At 41.2% G+C, this 17920-nt stretch overlaps 1 protein-coding gene across 1 annotated transcript in view; it reads left to right on the top strand.

Annotated features, from left to right (window-relative positions):
* Window positions 1-17920, top strand: part of Fam169a (family with sequence similarity 169 member A) — a 56903-nt gene that overhangs the window by 34712 nt on the left and 4271 nt on the right. Inside the window, exons 6-12 of the mRNA XM_028871689.2 lie at window positions 195-374; window positions 7712-7840; window positions 8633-8739; window positions 11714-11753; window positions 12167-12317; window positions 14129-14285; window positions 17360-17560. Of these exons, the coding sequence (XP_028727522.1) occupies window positions 195-374; window positions 7712-7840; window positions 8633-8739; window positions 11714-11753; window positions 12167-12317; window positions 14129-14285; window positions 17360-17560 (965 nt within the window). The remainder of the gene's footprint in view (window positions 1-194; window positions 375-7711; window positions 7841-8632; window positions 8740-11713; window positions 11754-12166; window positions 12318-14128; window positions 14286-17359; window positions 17561-17920) is intronic.

Genomic DNA, 17920 nt, shown 5'->3' with positions numbered 1-17920 from the left:
ACATAAAATAATAGCTATCCTTATTATTACACGTATACATTAGAGTGTTTAGCACTTTATATTATAGAATATATGCATTTCTTTGATGTGCCTCTTAACATAAGGGAAAAACTATTCAGAAACATTAACTCGTATTTACTAAATGTACGTGTAGTTTAATGTGTAAAATTCTTTGGTCTCTCTTACTACTGCAGGAAGCTTATGTGCCTCATTTCTTACTCAGAGTTACCAACTGCCAGTTCTTGATACAATGTTTATAAGAAAGAAATACAGAGGAAAAGATTTGGGGCTTCATATGCTGGAGGACTTTGTTGACTCCTTTACGGAGGAGGCACTCGGCTTGCGGTATCCGCTGTCTTCTCTCATGTACACAGGTAAGTGGACTGAGCTGAAACTGGTCACCTGAAATTTGTTTCTCCAGAATATTATAAATGTATAGATAACAGTTTTAAACGGGATTAGCATTTTTTGCTTCCTAGGGCTTAACTTTCCAATGTAATTTTATTCTATGCTATCTCGTTGTTACATGGAGCATAATAACCTTTTTAATGTTTAAAGTCAGGGCCACACTGTAGGCCAGGATGGCCTTGAAATAGTGGCTTTCCTGCCTTAACCTCTGAGTTTTGGAATTACGTGCCAAAAAAGACATAACATTTTCTGCAAGGCTTTTTTCTTTTTTTCTAAAACTTGCTTATTTTCAGGTGAAAATTTTTGTGCCTTTCTCACTGTACTGTACTTTTCTGATTCCTCTCCATTTTTCTAAAGCCTTCCTGTAGTTGTCATCTCTTAGGGTGACCCTGCAGAGATGTCTTACTTAGGTAGTCTGCCACCCTCACCCTCACCTCCACTGATAACCAAAGCTCCTAATGGCCTCTCCTTTTTAGAGTTGATTACAAATAAACCGTATTGTGGGGGTCCCCGCAAACACCATGGCCAGCAGAGTAATGATTCACTTGAAGCAAGAAGGAAATGCAGTTCAACATGACTCAGTAGCCAGTGTTGGTTCAAACTTCCAGAGTCTGGCACTGGGCAGTTAATTTTAAGCATATTTAAGTACAGTACAATTTGGAAAAAAGTTTCCTGGTGTAACACAAGCCCATGTCTACAATAAAGCTTAAGGCATAATTCCATCAAAATTCTTTTCAAAGTACCTGTCACTTCTTGCATGGAAATGGGTTCTATAGATAGCTTACATGTGTTACCCTAAGGGCTAGGGGAGGCTCTGGTGTGGCAAGTGCTCTTAACAGTCATGTAGATAGTGCAGAGGTCACTTAGGCTGTTAACCATTTCTGGTCCTGTATGTGGGAGCCTGGGGGAGCCAGATGTGGCCTGGCCCTACAGATAGCACAGAGGTCGCCTCGCCTGTTAACCACCTTAGTTCTCAGCCTTCTGGTCAGAAAACAGGTTATATATCTCCTCCTTTGAATAGACAACCTTGTGTGTTCAACATTCCTGATTTTCCTAGTGCTTATCTGTGAGTACAAGGACATCTGTGCCCCTACACCCAGTTATCAGAGACAGGTCATTCCACTTGTGCATTTATTTACACTAACTCATATTCTCTCATTAAAATGGAATCTAACAACTCCTAGGGTTATTTGCATTCTTAAATTTAAGTGTGCACTATATAATAGTCTGAGCATAGGATAGGTGTTGGAGAGACTCTTCCTCTTTAATAAACCATCTTTTAGAATGCTTGAGTGCTTGTGTGCATGTGTGCCTGCCTGCCTGCTTGCCAGCCAGCCACATAGGTGCCAGTGTCTGGATGCCAGAAAGGACATTGGATCTCCTAGAGCTGGAATTATAGGCAAGTTGTAAGCCACCCAACTTAGCTGTTGGGATCCAAACTCAGGTCCACTGAAAGAATAGCAAGTATTTTTGACAGCTTGAACCATCTCTCCAGCCCTTCTTTTCAAGTTTTGTATCAGTATTTTATAGTGTTTATTATAGGAAGTTTTCATTATTTTGGTTAAATTTATTCCTAGGTATTGTTAAGGTTCTAGTAAATGAGATTGTTTCCCTGATTTCTATTTCTAATAACTTGACATTAGTGAGTCTGGGACATGGCTTGGGGAGTAGGAACACTTGCTTTGAAGGCAGAAGAACATGAGCTCAATTTCCAGCACCCGTGTGAAAGTGGGCAAAGCTGTGAGTGCTTGTAACCTCAGCATCTGAAGGGTGGAGATTGGTGGATTATCCCGAGCTTGCTGGCCAGTCAGCTGTGCCAGAACTGTGAGCTTTGGATTCAATAAGAAACTCCATTCCAGATAATAAAACAGAGAGTAATAGAGGAAGATACAAACATCTTCCAGCTTCTGCGTGGATAGGTACATGTACTCTGTACATTCACACACAACACACACTCCACCCAAGAGTAAATACGTCTATAAATTAAATACATAAACAGGAGCTGGAGAGATGGCTCAGTAGTTGAGAGCATTAGCTGCTCTTCAGAAGACTCGTGTTTGATTCCTAGCACTCATGGTTTCCCACAGCCCTCCATAACTGCAGTCCTGTGGGTCCCGCTCTCTCCTCTGGCCTCCATGGGCAGCAGATACACAAGTGGTGCACAGACACACACGGGCAATGCCCATGCACAAGGAAGACTCCATTAAACAAGTTTGCCGTTTCTGGGTAGCAGCACTGATGTTCTCTTATATGTTGACTTTGTGTTCTGCAAGTTTACTGCGGCTTCGAACATAGAATTAAACAAGACAGATGTTACTGAGGAATTAGAATTTTCTTTTACAGCTTCTTAGTCCTTGGTAAAAATAAATTAAAAACTATCAAACTTGAGAACTTGAGAGAAAAACCACAGGATTGCCAAGCTGTAAGGAGCAGCTAGGAGGAGAGAGTCGGGGAAAAGGAAGAGTGAAAGTCAAGGTTTGAGTTCAGGTCAGCAGTGGAGATGTGTAGCAGCTGCAGCAAGAGCCGAGGGTGTGTGTACAGAGACAGTAGTGAGAGATGCCAGAACATCGGGAGAGTGTGCTTGAGAGTGTGGTCAGCTTCCCAAGATTAGACACACAGGGCAAAAGGAAAAGTAGACACTGGAGTTTCACCTCAGAAAAGTGGCAGGTGTAGCAGTGAATATTTGTGAGCCACAGCCAGAAGAGAAGGGCTCCTGGGATGTGTGAGGCCATTATCTCAAAGAGGAGATAATTATCCCTCCCCATCTCCTTTACACGTCTTAGGTAAATCAGTTTTCCTGAGGCGTGGTCTCCTGCCCAAGTAATTGGCAAGCACAGTAGATTAACTTTTTTTTTCTTTACTGTAATTCTTTTTCTCTTTTTTTTAAAATTAACCAGTTAATTTTTTCCCCAGCCTTATCAGTTTCCTCTCCCTCCCTTCTCTCCTTCCAGTCCTTCTCCCCACTCCCACCCCCCATCCACTTCCTCTACCTTCCTTCAGAAAAGTGCAGGCCACCCATGTATATCAGCCAGCCATGGCATATCAAGTTGCAGCAAGACTAGGCACCTCCTCTGCTATTAAGGCTGCACGGGGCAACTCAGCAGGAGGAAAGGGTCCCAAGAGCAGGCAACAGAGTCAGAGACAGCTCCTAATCCCTCTGCCAGGAGTCCTACAAGAAGACCAAGCCACACAGCTGCAACATATGTGCAGATCAGCCCCATACAAGTTGTCTGGTTGGTGGTTCAGTCTCTGTGAGCCCCCATGAGCCCAGGTTAGTTAATTTTGTAGGTTTTCTTGTGATGTCCTTGGCTCCTCTGGCTTCCATAATCCTTCCTCCCCCTCTTCCACAAGATTTCCTGAGGTACCCCTAATATTTGGCTGTGGGTCAGCATCTGTTCCATCAGTTGCTGGGTGAAGCCTCTCTGATGACAATTGGGTTAGGGAACAGTCTATGAGCATAGCAGAATATCATTAGGAATCATTTCATCGACTTTTTTATTTTTCGCCAGTCATGTTTGGTTCTATCCTAGGTCTCTGGGCTATCCAACCTCTGGGTCCTGGCCCTCTAGGCATTGTCAGGGGTGGGTTCCCACTCACAGTATGGGTCTCAAGCTGGACCAGTCATTGGTTGGCACTCCCATAACTTTTGCACTACCTTTGCCCCAGCGTATCTTGCAAACAGGGCAAGTTGTAGGTCAGAGGTTATGTGGCTGGGTTGGGGTCCCAGTCCCTCCACTGGAAGTCTTGCTTGCTCATAATAAATGGCTGGTTCAGGTTCCATATCTCCCATTGCTAGGAGTCTAAGCTAGGGTCACCCTCATAGGTGCCTGGGAGTTTCCATTACACTAGGTTTCTAGTTCATCTCAGAGATGCCCCTGATTCCAGTTGTCTTTCCTGGTACTCACCCTCCATCCTCCCCCAACCTAATACCACCTGTTCCCATGCCCATCCCCCCCACTCAACACCTCCTCATATACCCACCCCCCCCACCCCCCCCCCCCGTCAACCAGTGATGTCTATTCTATCTCCCCTTCACAGTGAGATTCATGAATTCTTCCTTGAGTTTTCCTTGTTACTTAGCTTCTTTGGGTCTGTGGATTGTAGCATGGTTATCCTTTACAGTTAATAGTGGATTTACTCTTAAGGGAGGGGATCGTAGTATATAATGTTCTCTTCTTTGAAATGATGAGCAGACAGATCTCTGTGAGTTCAAGGCCAGCCTGGACTACATGGCATTTTCCAGGACAGCCAGAGGTACATAGAGAGACCAAAATAGACATACATACAAACAAATAAATAAAATGTCATGTCTTCACTCATCTAAGAATGAATGGATGGATGGATGGATGAATGATTGAATGAAATGTCATGTCTCCACTCATCTAATAATGAATGAATGAATGGATGGATGAATAAATGAATGGATAAAATGTTATGTCTCCACTCAGGGCCAGAAGATGACCAGGAGGAAGCAGCTTTCCCTTAATGGGTCTTGGTGTTCCTGAACCTCCACCTTTTCATGGTGAAAGCTGATCATGAGGGAAGGTTCCATTTTGAGTGGCCTCCAAGCCTGCTAATTCCTGTCTAGCTGCTTTACAGTCGTCTCTGTCTTCCTTCCTCCAGCATCTCAGATCGTCAATAGCTGACATAAAATCTAAACGACTCTGGGCACTGATTTGATGCCATAGATGTAAAACTTTACACCAGATCTCAAGTGATGGGTTCACAAAGCAGAGACTCACTGAAACTATTACACATAGTTGTCGTATGTATAATATAAGGTGTATATTTTAAAAGTCTTTGTATTTAAGGTTGGCAAATACTCAGAAATCTGAAGGGAAAAAAAAAAACCCAGTAAACTTTGGTCACAAGCATTTGGAATAAGAGCTGCCTAACTGGTGAATGCAGAACCGTCTTGGTGTATGAGAGTTGCCTTGGGTTAGAGTTCCTCATGCTCCAAGAACTACTTTTCTTATTCCAGCCCAGGGGCGTAGACTTATGGTTTGAAGAAGGACTGGAAAATGCCCAGTTACAAGTCAGTCTATGGATTCACACTAGGTATTTATAATTTGTTCACATGATAGACTAGTATCCTACTGCTCTTGTGTTTAGTATACAGATTAGACATATTTGACAAAAATTAGTTTTTAATGAAAATTACATATAGGCTCAGCATGCCTCACCAAAATACACAGTGCTCCAAGTCTGAAACTTATTAAGCATATGCCACTCAAAAAGTTTCATGTTTCAGAGCATTTTAAATTTTCAAATTAAGTATGCTCAATAGCCTATAGCTCAATAGCTATAGCCTATTCAAATATTTAAAATATGAAAAACTCTGAAACATTTAGCATTTCAGATATTTTTCAAATATCTCTTAAAATGCCAAAAAGAAGAGAGGAAAGTGAGGTGCCCAAGTCATTCAGTGAAGTAACATAACCTGATACCAAAAACATGACCAAGTGTTGGAACCCACTAAGTTTCCTAGTGGCTGTACCCAGCAGGACTGCATAGGAGATTGATTGGACCACAGGCCTGAGTATCAGGTGTTTGTAAGGGTCTACACTTGACTGTAACTAGCAAAGGGGAGGTATTTTGCTCCACCCCTTGGCACTGTTATAAATAGACTTTGGAATAAAGTTCTGGGCTGGTGGATAAGGATCCAGGCCCACCCGAGTTTATCCTGTATTTTTTTCTCTCTGGTTCTCTCTGGCTTTTCTAGTTCTTACTAAGTCTCTTATCCCTCAATCCTCAAGAGTTCCTGGGGTAAATAAGTGTGGGGGCTGGTCCGCCACAACCAAGGTAACTCACCAAGAGTGTGCAGTCAGTGGTCTCAGTTACGAGTAAACTTGATGCTGGAGAGAGAACTTGGTGGTTAAGAGCATTAGCTGTGCTGGGCGGTAGTGGCACACGCCTTTAATCCCTCAGGAGGCAGAGGCAGAGGCAGAGGCAGGTGGATCTCTGTGAGTTTGAGGACAGCCTGGGCTATAGCATGAGTTCTAGGAAAGGCTCTAAAGCTACACAGAGAAACCCTGTCTCAAAAAAAAAAAAAAAAAAAAAAAAAAAAAAAAAAAAAAAAAAAAAAAAAAGAAAGAAAAGAAAAGAAAAAAAAGAAAAATAGAGCATTAGCTGCTTGAGGGAGTTTTGTACCGTTTATCATCTATACAGTTCATCTTCCCTTTGGAGCTGTTTGTAATCCCCCTCCCCTTTTCCTTTGCTCTCTAGGCATAATTGCACTCCTGAGGTCAGTGCATCCTTCTTTCTCATGTTGTCATATTTGCATGTCCATAACTTTAAAAAGCATAGTGTGCTTTGTGGTTGTTTTCATTTTAGCCAGTCTTTACAATTGTGATGGTATTTGTCATTTATTTCTTTATTTACACACTTCAGTGGTATTGTACGCAATGCTGTGTACTCATCATCACTGTATCTAAACGTTCCTCATGCTGAACATGAATTCCCTTTTGGTAACCTCTGCTTTGTGTCCTTGTGAATTACCTGTTCTAGTTAGGTCACCTGAGTGGAATCAAATAGTGTTTGGTCTCCTGTTTGTCACTTATCTTGACAAACTAGCAAATGTTTTTCTCTACCATTTTGTGTAGTATGTTAAACTTTACATAGTGATGTTCTTTTGTACATGTATTATACTGACATTCTTTTTTTTTTTTTTTTTTTTGGTTTTTCGAGACAGGGTTTCTCTGTGTAGTTTTGTGCCTTTCCTGGAGCTCACTTGGTAGCCCAGGCTGGCCTCGAACTCACAGAGATCCGCCTGGCTCTGCCTCCCGAGTGCTGGGATTAAAGGTGTGCGCCACCACCGCCCGGCTTTTTTTTTTTTTTTTTTTTGTATACTGACATTCTTTAGATTTATCATTTAGAATTCTTATTTGGAATTTTGTAAGATTTTTACTTTTAAGATATTTATGATTTTATGTGTATGGCTGTCTGGTTGGCATGCATATTGTACACCATGTGAGTGCCTAGTACCTGTAGAGGACAGAAGAGGGCATTGGATCTCCTGGAACTGGAGTTAAAGACAGTTGTGAGCCATCATATGAATGCTAGGAATCAAACTCAGTTCCTTTGGGAGGTCTAGAAGAGTAGCTAATGCTCTTACCCACGAAGCCATCTCTCCAGCATCAAGAGTTTTACTTGTAACTGAGACGGCTGCATACTCTGTGAGTTACCTTGGTCATGGTTTTGGTGTCAGGTTATGCTACCTCACTGAATGACTTGAGCACCTCACTTTCCTTTCTTCTTTTGTACTAGTTGAGATTTCTAGGAAATTGTTAAATGTGTTTTTCAGCTTCCAAGCAATACTTTGAAAAGTATCCGGGAGATCATGAACTTCTTTGGGAAGTTGAAGGGGTAGGTCATTGGCATCAGCGGACACCAGTCACCAGAGCGTTACAGAGAGAAGCAGTTAAAGTTACAGGTAAGGCTGGTAGAATATGGGGCAGTTTAAAAAGCAGTCGCTGCTAATGCTGGTGTCTGATACCTCAGAGCAATGTTGTGAGCTTTCTGGTTGCAGACCCACTTAAAAGTTTTTATTGGGCTTTTACTTACTAATAAAAACAGACCTAGAGGGGACTGGAAAGTTAGGCAACACTTGCTCTTGTAAAGGATTGGATTCAATTTCCAGCACCCATGTGGTGGCTCACATCTGCATAACTCTAGTACAATGGGATCTGGCACCCTCTTCTGACCTCCTCAGGCACCAGGTGTGCACATGGTATACATACATGCATGCTGACAAAATACTCATGCACATTAAGTAAGTCTAAAAAGTAAAATTAAGTGGTGGTGGTGCATGCCTTTAGTCCCAGTGCTCAGGAGGCAGAGACAGGAGGATCTCTGAGTTTGAGGCCAGCCTGGTATACAGAGGAAGTTTCAGGACAGGTTCCAAAGCTACAGAGAAACCCTGTCTCAAAAACCAATAAATAAAAAGGTAGGTAGGTAGGTAGGTAGATAAAATTAAAACAAAAGACAAAGACAGGCCTAGATTAGCCCAGATAATGAAGTACTGCAGTAGGAACTGTCAGTAAAAAATCAGTGTATTAATGAAGAAGTGTGAACTAGGCTTTGTAAAGGAGATACAGCACACCTAGATTCTTGATTCCTTTTTGTTTATGCTGCTCTTGGGAGTTGATGAGAATCATTAGATACTATTAAAATGAAAATCAAATATGGCTGGTTTCTAATTTAACATTTTTTTTTCTGTACACAGAGATTTCTCAATATGAAGCTAGAAGACCTGTGTCTGGAGAATATGGTCTTGCTACTGGACCAGAATATGAACCTGGAGTGGAAGACAGCCCGTCTAGTGAGATGCAGGTACACTTTGTGACCATCATAGGAGACAGCAGTGGCTTTGTGTCCTTTGTTTTTGTTGTTTATTGTTTTGGTGATCATGAACAGGGGGACTTATGTGTGCTATAAAAGTGTTTTACCAGTGAGTTACGTACATCCCCAGCCCAGCCCAGCCCAGCCCAGCTCCCCTTTTACTTTTTATTTTGAGGTAGGTCTCACCATGTTGCTTAGGCTGGCTTATAGTCTAGCCTGGCCCTGAACTTGAAAATATCCTCAGCCTCATGGCATCATGAATAGCTCAGATTGTAGGCTTGTACTACAAGGCCCAGCTTACCTTTTTTTTTTTTTAAAGATTTATTTATTTATTATGTATACAGTGTTCTGTCTGCATGCCAAATCTCATTATAGATGGTTGTGAGCCACCATGTGGTTGCTGGGAATTGAACTCAGGACCTCTGGAAGAACAGCCAGTGCTCTTAACCGCTGAGCCATCTCTCCAGCCCCCCAGCTTACCTTTTAAATGTTTATTCAACAAATTAGGTAATTACAACTGCATTCATTTTCTTGGTGGCTTCTGTCAATGGATTATTAAAGATTTAATGCTTTTTGAAAAAATATTTTTAATGATGTTTATAGTATTATAAGCTAATTAAAGCTAATTTTAAATATACCAATATAAAAGGAAAAATACATACTGTAACACAGATTATTAGCCATTGTTAATTTTTTTGTATGCATACTTAATACAATTTATTTCATGTCTTAATTGAAATATCATGTCTTAGTTAACTATTTGGATGAAGTTTTTATACCTGTCTAAAGATAAAAACTACTGCAAAGTTAGTTTATATATACATATTTCTATGTTTAGAACATCATAGTGTCTGTTGTTTTTCTTCCTTTTCTTGAGTTTGTTTTTGAGACTGAGTGTCATTTTGTTGCTGTGGCAGACCTGGAACTCACAAAGACCCATCTGCCTCTTCCTCCTGAGTTCTGGGACTAAAGGTGTCTGCCACCACGCCTGGCAAGCCTCTGTTCTTCTTATGCTCTAGTCCATATTCCTTAGGTAGACACACATTCACATACTACTTTCAGTTATCATAAAAGCAAGAAAAACTAAAAACTCTGCTCTTCCTACAAATGTAATAAAGACTATAGTTTGTTTTAATATGGAGCCAAATAATTTTAAATGTCATTTGAATGAGAATAAAGGTAGTAGCAATATGTCATAAGGTTAATAGCATAAATTGTATTTTCTGTCATTTTTTAAGTTCATATTCTTCATACTACTTTAATATTTTAGTTCAAGAAAGCTTTATGACCACTTACATAATTGTATTTTAACTCCGTGGTTCATTGTTTAGGTGATGGTGGTATTTGGCTTGCTTTCACTCATTTGTGTACATAAAACATTACATGTGTTTATCTTTTGTCATGTTTATCTTTTCTAGTTGAACAACAGGCTTCTTGAAGGCAAGATTTTTATTATACATTTGCCACAGTTAACTTCTTTATAGTCTATAATTAGACTTTAAAATTTCAATTAACATAATATTTGCATATGCTTATGCAGTATAATGTGACATTTTATTGTGTGTATTATGTAATGACTGGATCAGGATAATTTGCATATCCATCACGTCAAAACAGTTGTCATTTCTTTTACTGGCAACTTTCAAATTCACATAGCTGTACTAGCTGTTGTGAAATACAGGATGAAATTTTTTTTACCTCTAAATTGATGTTGGATGTGTGTGCCTACCATGTTGTAGTTCAGTAAGTGTGTAACGGGTGCATGAGTGGATGGTACTTTATAATGGGGTGGATATCAGCAAGAAGTGGATGTTCAGAGATAAAGGTATGGTTCTTGAATACATGAGAGAACTAGATGGTCCATTGTTGGAAACATAAATAAACTGCAAGATAATAATTGCCTTAGTTATTATAGCAAATGATTGAAGGTATGTAGCACAGGATGATTTAAAGGACAGGTGGAGTTCTATGAAAAGGGTTGTTAGGACATTTTAGAAGAGAGCATGTAAAAGAAACGTAAGGGATAATTTAGAGATGGCAAACTTAATATGAAAGAAATAAATTATTGAAAAGTTTTATAGTTTGTATTCTGTGCAGTGATAACGTGTTGATTTAAGAGTTTTAAGCAAAGGAATTGCACACTTTGATTGGGAAGCATTCTTCTGTTATGTGTAAAGGATTAGATAGGCTGTAAAGTGTGGGACTTGACCAGGGAAGAAGCTGTTTGGAATTGTTAGATTTAAGATGATAAAGGCCTGGGCTAAAGCAATGGTGAGAGGAAATATAGCTCTGTGAGAGCCTTCATTTAAAGTCAGCAAGCTTTGTGATTGGTTGAGGGATAGATAGGAAGGACTCATTGCTATTACACAGGTCTTTGCTAGAATGACTAATTAATTGCTATTGCCATTAGTGTAGGTAAGGAATAATGTAGGAAATCCAGGTAGAAGTTGGGGAGCTTTATTTGTATGTTTTGATTCATCAGCAATAGTTACCTAAGTGAAGAGAGTGTGCAGAGAAATCCAGGAGAGCAGGTAGCTGTCTGGACAGAATGCTAAGACACTCCAAGGTAAACCTGTAACATTTCAGATCCTTGGATAAATTCTTAAGCTTATAATGAACCAAGGGATATAACATAACCTTTTAATTTAAAGGTGTATTTCTTTTTTTTTTTTTTTTTTTTTTTTGGTTTTTCAAGAAAGGGTTTCTCTGTGTAGCTTTGCGCCTTTCCTGGGACTCACTTGGTAGTCCAGGCTGGCCTCGAACTCACAGAGATCCTCCTGCCTCTGCCTCCCGAGTGCTGGGATTAAAGGCGTGCGCCACCACCGCCCGGCAAAAGGTATATTTCTTAACAAAAAGTACTATTTGAATACAGTTAAATATTTTTCTTTGAAACTATGAACAAAATAGGTCCAAAGTGAGAAAGGATAGTTAAAACATTAGATTTTAATCTTTATCTCTATTTTAGATCCATTCCCTAAAAGATGCCTTTGCTAGCACTTCTGAAGGTAAGAAAATCAGCTGTTCTTTTAGTAAGTGTTCTAGCTCTGGACTCTCAGGCCCCCATTACCATGGCTTTACTGTGTGTGAACTCTGAGGGTGCTGTTGAGCCCCTCCTTCTTTCTTGTAACAGAGGGATCATCATGTCTTTACCATTCCCCACGATCAGTAAGAGAGAGAATGAGTGAAAGAACAGAAACGTAAAGCTCGGGATAATGTACACATACGAGGAGTGGACACTGGCAGTCATAGATAATGAGACAAAGGCTGACGTTGTTGTCCTAGCTTGATCTGAAGGAGGGAGTGAAACTGTAACAGGGCAGTGGGTTGGTTAAGCTGGTGCAGTTCTTGCATTTCTGTGTGCTGTGATAGGTAGGTAGTCAAGCCAGGAGTCAAGTGCAGTTTTACTGGTTTCCCTCAGGACCAGAAAAGACGCCTGTTTCCACTCGGCCTCGAAGCAGTCATCTAAAGCGACCAAAGATCGGAAGGCGGTTTCAGGACTCAGAATTGAGTGGTTCTCAAGGGGAAGATGTAAACAGTACCCAGACCTCACCATCGGCCTCAGCAGACAAGTAAGGAGGGAATGGTCTTCACTCACAGTGTTTGGTGTGTTGCCGCTTAAGTACTGTTGGTCTCTAGTCCTGAAGGTGGAGCTGCTTTATTGTGGTGCAGCAGGTGTGTTTGCTCCAGAGTTGGTGTTTAGGTTCTGCTTCCCAGGACTGTCATCTGAACAGTGTGATGGGAAGGGCAGCCAGTAAGAGGCTGGAATAAACCCGCAGAGGAAACCCCAAATCCTGCAGCTCTGGGTGTCATGTGCTCTTTTTCTCTTTACACTGTCTGATTTGTATTTCTTTTTTTCCCACTTGCTCTTTTTCATTGTGGATATGCATAGGAGTGATTGTGATTATTATTAATCACATGGTGGAGTGGTTATTAGTAATTTTAAGATCAGGTTGTCTTGAAATCTCCTCAGCTGAAGAAATTGTTCCATTATTTTTCAGTTTAGTTTCAGGCAAGTTCTTAGGATAGGGGCAGGAGGCAGCCACATTCTTTGCTAAAACAGCACAAGAGTGATGTCTAGCCAGTTCACTAAAATTCTTCCCTCTGAAGCCTCTTAAGCAGGATCTCCACAGTCCACATAGTTTTTAGTACTACTGTCTTCCAAGCGCCTACTAGGATGGTCTGTTAAGCTCTGCTTCCAGCATTCAACTACTTTCTTAGTCCAAAGATCCAAAGTCTTCCAGATTCCTTTAAACAAACAATAACGCAGATGATCATGTTTGTCATAGCAGTAGCCCACCCCCCACTACCAACTCCTTAATTCCATCTCTAGTACAGCAGTTTTTTAAAAGACCATGGCCAAGTCAGCCTAAGAAGGAAGGGTTCATTCGGATGTTGGAGTTGCGGAGGGTTAGGAGCCAATTACCATCATAGAGAGGATGGCAGGAAGCAGGCAGGATGACTCTGGAGCAGCAGCTGAACCTCACATCCATCCACAAACAGGACACAGAGAGCATGCTGGGAGTCTCTGGAAACTTGAAGCCCATACCCAGTGACACATCTCCAACAAGGCCTGACCTCCTAATCCTTCCCAAACAGTCCCAGCAACTAGGCACTAAGCATTCAAACATAGGGTCCTGTGGGAGTCATTATTCTTTAAACCACTGCAATACATATTTTCTAGTTCTACCCATTCACTTACAAATTTTATGAGTTCACTTTTCTTTACAGCTGAACAGAAATCCATGGTACATATTTACCACATTTTCACTATCCATTCATCAGTAAAAGGACATTTAAGTTGTTTCCATTTCCTAGCTATTGTGAATAGAGTGCCAGTGCACATGGCAGACAGAGCAAGTGTCTGTAGAGTACGATGTCAGGTCCTTTGGTACTGTCAAGTAGTCAGGACCTATAATTGTGGACACAAGCTGTGCACTGAAATTATTGGACGTCAACTGGGGTGTATGTTCATTCCAGTAGAGTAGATGAAAGATTTAGTTTAAATAGAGAAAATGTGATATTTTTAATTGAACTAAACAACAGGCCAGAAAAAGAACAAATTTATCAGGATGAAAAGATTGGTTTTGGACCTACAGAATCTAATGCTGATGGAATAGCATTTAGTTATCTAAAATGTTACTTTGTTAAGAAGGGATTCTAGGTTGCTGAGGCTGGAGGATTGTGAGTGAGCCCCAAGTCAGGCTGAGCAATTTTAGCCAGACCTTTTTCAAAATAAAAAGGGCCAGGATTATTCAGTGCTTTGCCTAACTGTACTGGAGGCCCTGACTTCATCACCTATGCTGTCTCAAAAATGGGATCCTTCAGATTTTACCTTGATCTGTAATAAGAAAAAACAAGAATGTCTTGGTTTGTTTTCTAGAATAGAATGTACTGCACGCACATCAGAGAGCTCAGAAGAACTCCTGCAAGAAGAACCCGAGCAGAGAGTGGTTGAACTTGAAGATGAAAGCAGTGATAAAGATGCCCAGGCCGCACCGGAATCTCAGTCACGCCTGGAGAAACAAGATGGTGGCAAAGTACGACGTCACTCGTCACTCAGTTAAATAAAGCAGAAAACGTCCGTGACCGTGCACGGCTAGAGACAGAAAGCCGTGTTCTAGAATTGTGCTTGGTGGTTAAAAAGTACCCATTGGCTGGGATAATGGAAGGCACAGAGGAAGATCCCTCAGTGCATTTTGAATACAGACTGATAAGTGGAATTAAACATACATAAGTACACAGGGATAAAGCCTGGTAGAACCAGGTAGGGCCCAGGCCGTCCTCAGCTGCCCCTGTACTTTTGTTAGAAGAATTAATAATGAGTTATTTGGATTTGGATTTTTATCTATCTATCTATCTATCTATCTATCTATCTATCTATCTATCTATCTATCTATCTATCTATTTTACTTCAGGTGATTTTATAAATTCCTAGAAAAAAATAGGTAAAGTAGTTACAAAACAAAACAACACCCCAAAACAAATAGATAAATTCTCTGTAGCTAAGGAAACTATTAAATTTGGCTTGATCCTTGAGCTCTTTATATGTGTATTATTCCTATCCTCCTTTCCCCCCCTCTACCCATTTGTCCTTCCTTTTGGATATCTTCAGTCCTTTCTACTTTACACGTTCCTTGTTTTTTCGTTTGCACCTGAGTTTCTTGAAAGTCTTTCACCTATTTCCCTAGTGTATACAGTATAAGAATAAAAGTCCTACCAATTTTATTACTATTATTTTTTAAGTGTGTATGGGTGTGTTGCCTCCATGTATGTCTGTGCCCCACTTAGGTGTCTAATGCCTACTGCTTTTGAAGGTCAAAAGAGGGGCCAGCCATGGTGGTGCACACCTTTAATCCCAGCACTGGAGAGGCAGAAACAGGTGGATCTCGGTGAGTTAGAGGTCAGTCTGATCTACATAGTGAGTTCAAGGACATCCAGGACTGTATAGAAAGACTGTCTCAAAATATGAAACACAGGCCGGGCGGTGGTGGCGCACGCCTTTAATCCCAGCACTCGGGAGGCAGAGGCAGACGGATCTCTGTGAGTTCGAGGCCAGCCTGGGCTACCAAGTGAGTTCCAGGAAAGGCGCAAAGCTACACAGAGAAACCCTGTCTCGAAAAACCAAAAAAAAAAAAAAAATATGAAACACAAAGAAGAGGTCATGGGATTCCCTGGACCTGGAGTTACAAACAGTTTAAGTTGCCACGTGGGTGCTGCTGATTGAATCTGGATTCTCTGGAAAAGCAGCCAGTGCTCTTAACTCTGAGAAGCTCTCTAGCACTCTCAGCAAGTTTCTTTAAACTGTAATATACAGTGTGTATCATGTAACCTGTGTCATCTGGCAAGACATTGAGCATATGTTATTAAAGCACTCCAGTGACAGCACCATTGGAATTCCAATAGCTTCTCTTAGCTGGGGGGTGGGTGACTACTTTACTTTCCTTAAGGTTCTATAGTTTTCTGGCTTTGTAACAGTTTAATCTTTGCGAGTTTTGTTTATTTTTTGTTCTTGTATATGTATATATGTCCATGTCTCTGCATATATGTTTCAATCATGCTTTTTTCTCCTAAGAGTGTACATTCTGGGAAACTTAGTCTTTTGTCCTTTGACTTTTGGTTCATGGCCTATCTTGCGGGGGGGGGGGGGGTGAGGGGTGGTGGTGGGGGATGGGGGAGTGCACATACCCGTGTGTACACATGCAGAGGCCAGAGAAGGATGTTGGGTGCCTTCCTCTATTGCTGTCTGCCTTAGTGCTTTGAGATGGGGTCTCTCACTGAACTGAAACTTGCCTTTTATCCAGACTGGCTGGTTAGGCTGGTTGACCAGTGAGTCCAAATCCATTGTCTCTGGTTCCTCCTGCTGATAGTTACAGGAACAAGCAGCTGTGTCTGTATCCATTTTAAGTGGATGTGGGGATTTGACTCAGCATACCAAATGCTCCTTAACAACTGAGCTGTCTCCCCAACCCCAGGTCTTTATCTGTAGTGTAGCTTGCCTCCTCATATTTTTGTCATCTTAAATCCAATAATACTTCTGATTTTTTTCTTACCTTTATTTTTAATTATGTGTGTGTGTGTGGGGGGTATTTCTGTTTGTGAGCATCTGCATATGAGTGTAGGTGCCCACAGAAGCCATAAGAGGGTGCTGAATCCTCCAGAACCGTAGTTACAGTTGTGAGCCACATAACGTGGGAACTAGGCACTGAGCTTAATCCTCTGCAAGAGCAGCGTTTGCTCTTAACCTCAGCGCCATCTTAATTCTTCCACGTTGAGTCTCCTTTTCTGTTTTGTTCATTTTGTTCTCAAATCTAAAATGTGAACTGACCTTTTCTTTTTCATTGCCTCTTACTTTGTGACCACAGTTCTGTCTTACATTCTGTTGTTCTTATTTTCTTTCCTTTAACATTTCTCCACTCTGGTTAGTCCTTTTATGAGTTTACTGTGATTACCTGCTGTTTGTCGTCAACTCTGTACCACTTGGTATAACAGTAAAATGTAGATCAATGATTGAAAATATTCTCTTTTTGTGAGAGAGAATCTCCCTTTATGTAATCCAGTCTGTACTTAGAATTGCCATTATATTTACTGTTCTCAAACTTGAAATTCTCCTGCCTCAGTCTTCCAGATACTAGGATTATAGTCATACCACCAGGCTCAAGACAAAACAAAGTGAAAGAAGGAATAGATGGAAGGAGCAGGATCTTTTCATTGAATCTCAGACCCACATTGTGTAACCCCTGGGCATCCTGGTGCTGCCCTATCACCAGAGAATAACAGGAGTGTGTGGTCCTTGGGAACTTCTTTTTTGGCGGGGGGTGTTTGAGACTGGGTTTTCTCTGTGTAACTGTTCTGGTTGTCCTGGAACTCCTTTTGTAGACCAGGCTGTCCTGGAACTCAGAGATCTGACTGCCTCTGCCTCCTAAGTGCTGGGATTAAAGGTGTGCACCACCACCGCCCAGCCCTTGGCAACTCTACTTGGCTGACATTGCCTACTAAGTTCCTCCTCCAGTAAATCTATTGAGAATCCTGGTGGATGACTGGTAGGGATGGACAATGGGTCTTTCTTGAACAGTCAGTTTGTAATCAAACCCTGACTTTCCGCTTGGTGTAGGACGCTGCAGTAGAGCCTGTGAATGGAGAGGTAGTGGATGATGCTCTTAAGACCTCACTTGTAACTGAAGAGGAGGACTCCACCAGTGAAGGTCTAGAAGAAGAGTTAAAAGTTCCATCTTTTAATTCCAGTGAAGAGACTGTGAATGTTGTTCCACTGGTGGCAGACTCTCCAAAAGCTCCTGAGGCGGCACCAGACAAGGTAAGGCAGAATCACCTCATTTTCTTATAGGTAATGTTTGCCAGTATTGGTGCCATTAGGTAGAGGTGGAGGATTCAAAATCTTTTCCTCTACCCTAGCAGGTAGTCCTTTAGGAACATTTGTATTTCAGACATACATTTTATATTTGTCTTTCAAGGTTCAATTCCACCCCCACCCCACATATCTGCTTTATGGTAACAAAATGAGCACTCTTTTACAGACTTAGGGAAATGATTAGAAAAATTACAAAACATGGTTTACCAAACATTTGAGTGCTTATTATGTGCATTGGTTAGGACCACTATAGTAATTTTGATTATTTTAAATTCAGTAGACGAGCTAAAGAAAAGCTTGATGGGA

Source organism: Peromyscus leucopus, chromosome 11 (assembly GCF_004664715.2).
Source record: "Peromyscus leucopus breed LL Stock chromosome 11, UCI_PerLeu_2.1, whole genome shotgun sequence".
NCBI classification, from domain to species: Eukaryota; Metazoa; Chordata; class Mammalia; order Rodentia; family Cricetidae; genus Peromyscus; species Peromyscus leucopus.
Note: the sequence above shows the minus strand (reverse complement) of the source record. Positions and strands in the feature narration are given on the sequence as shown.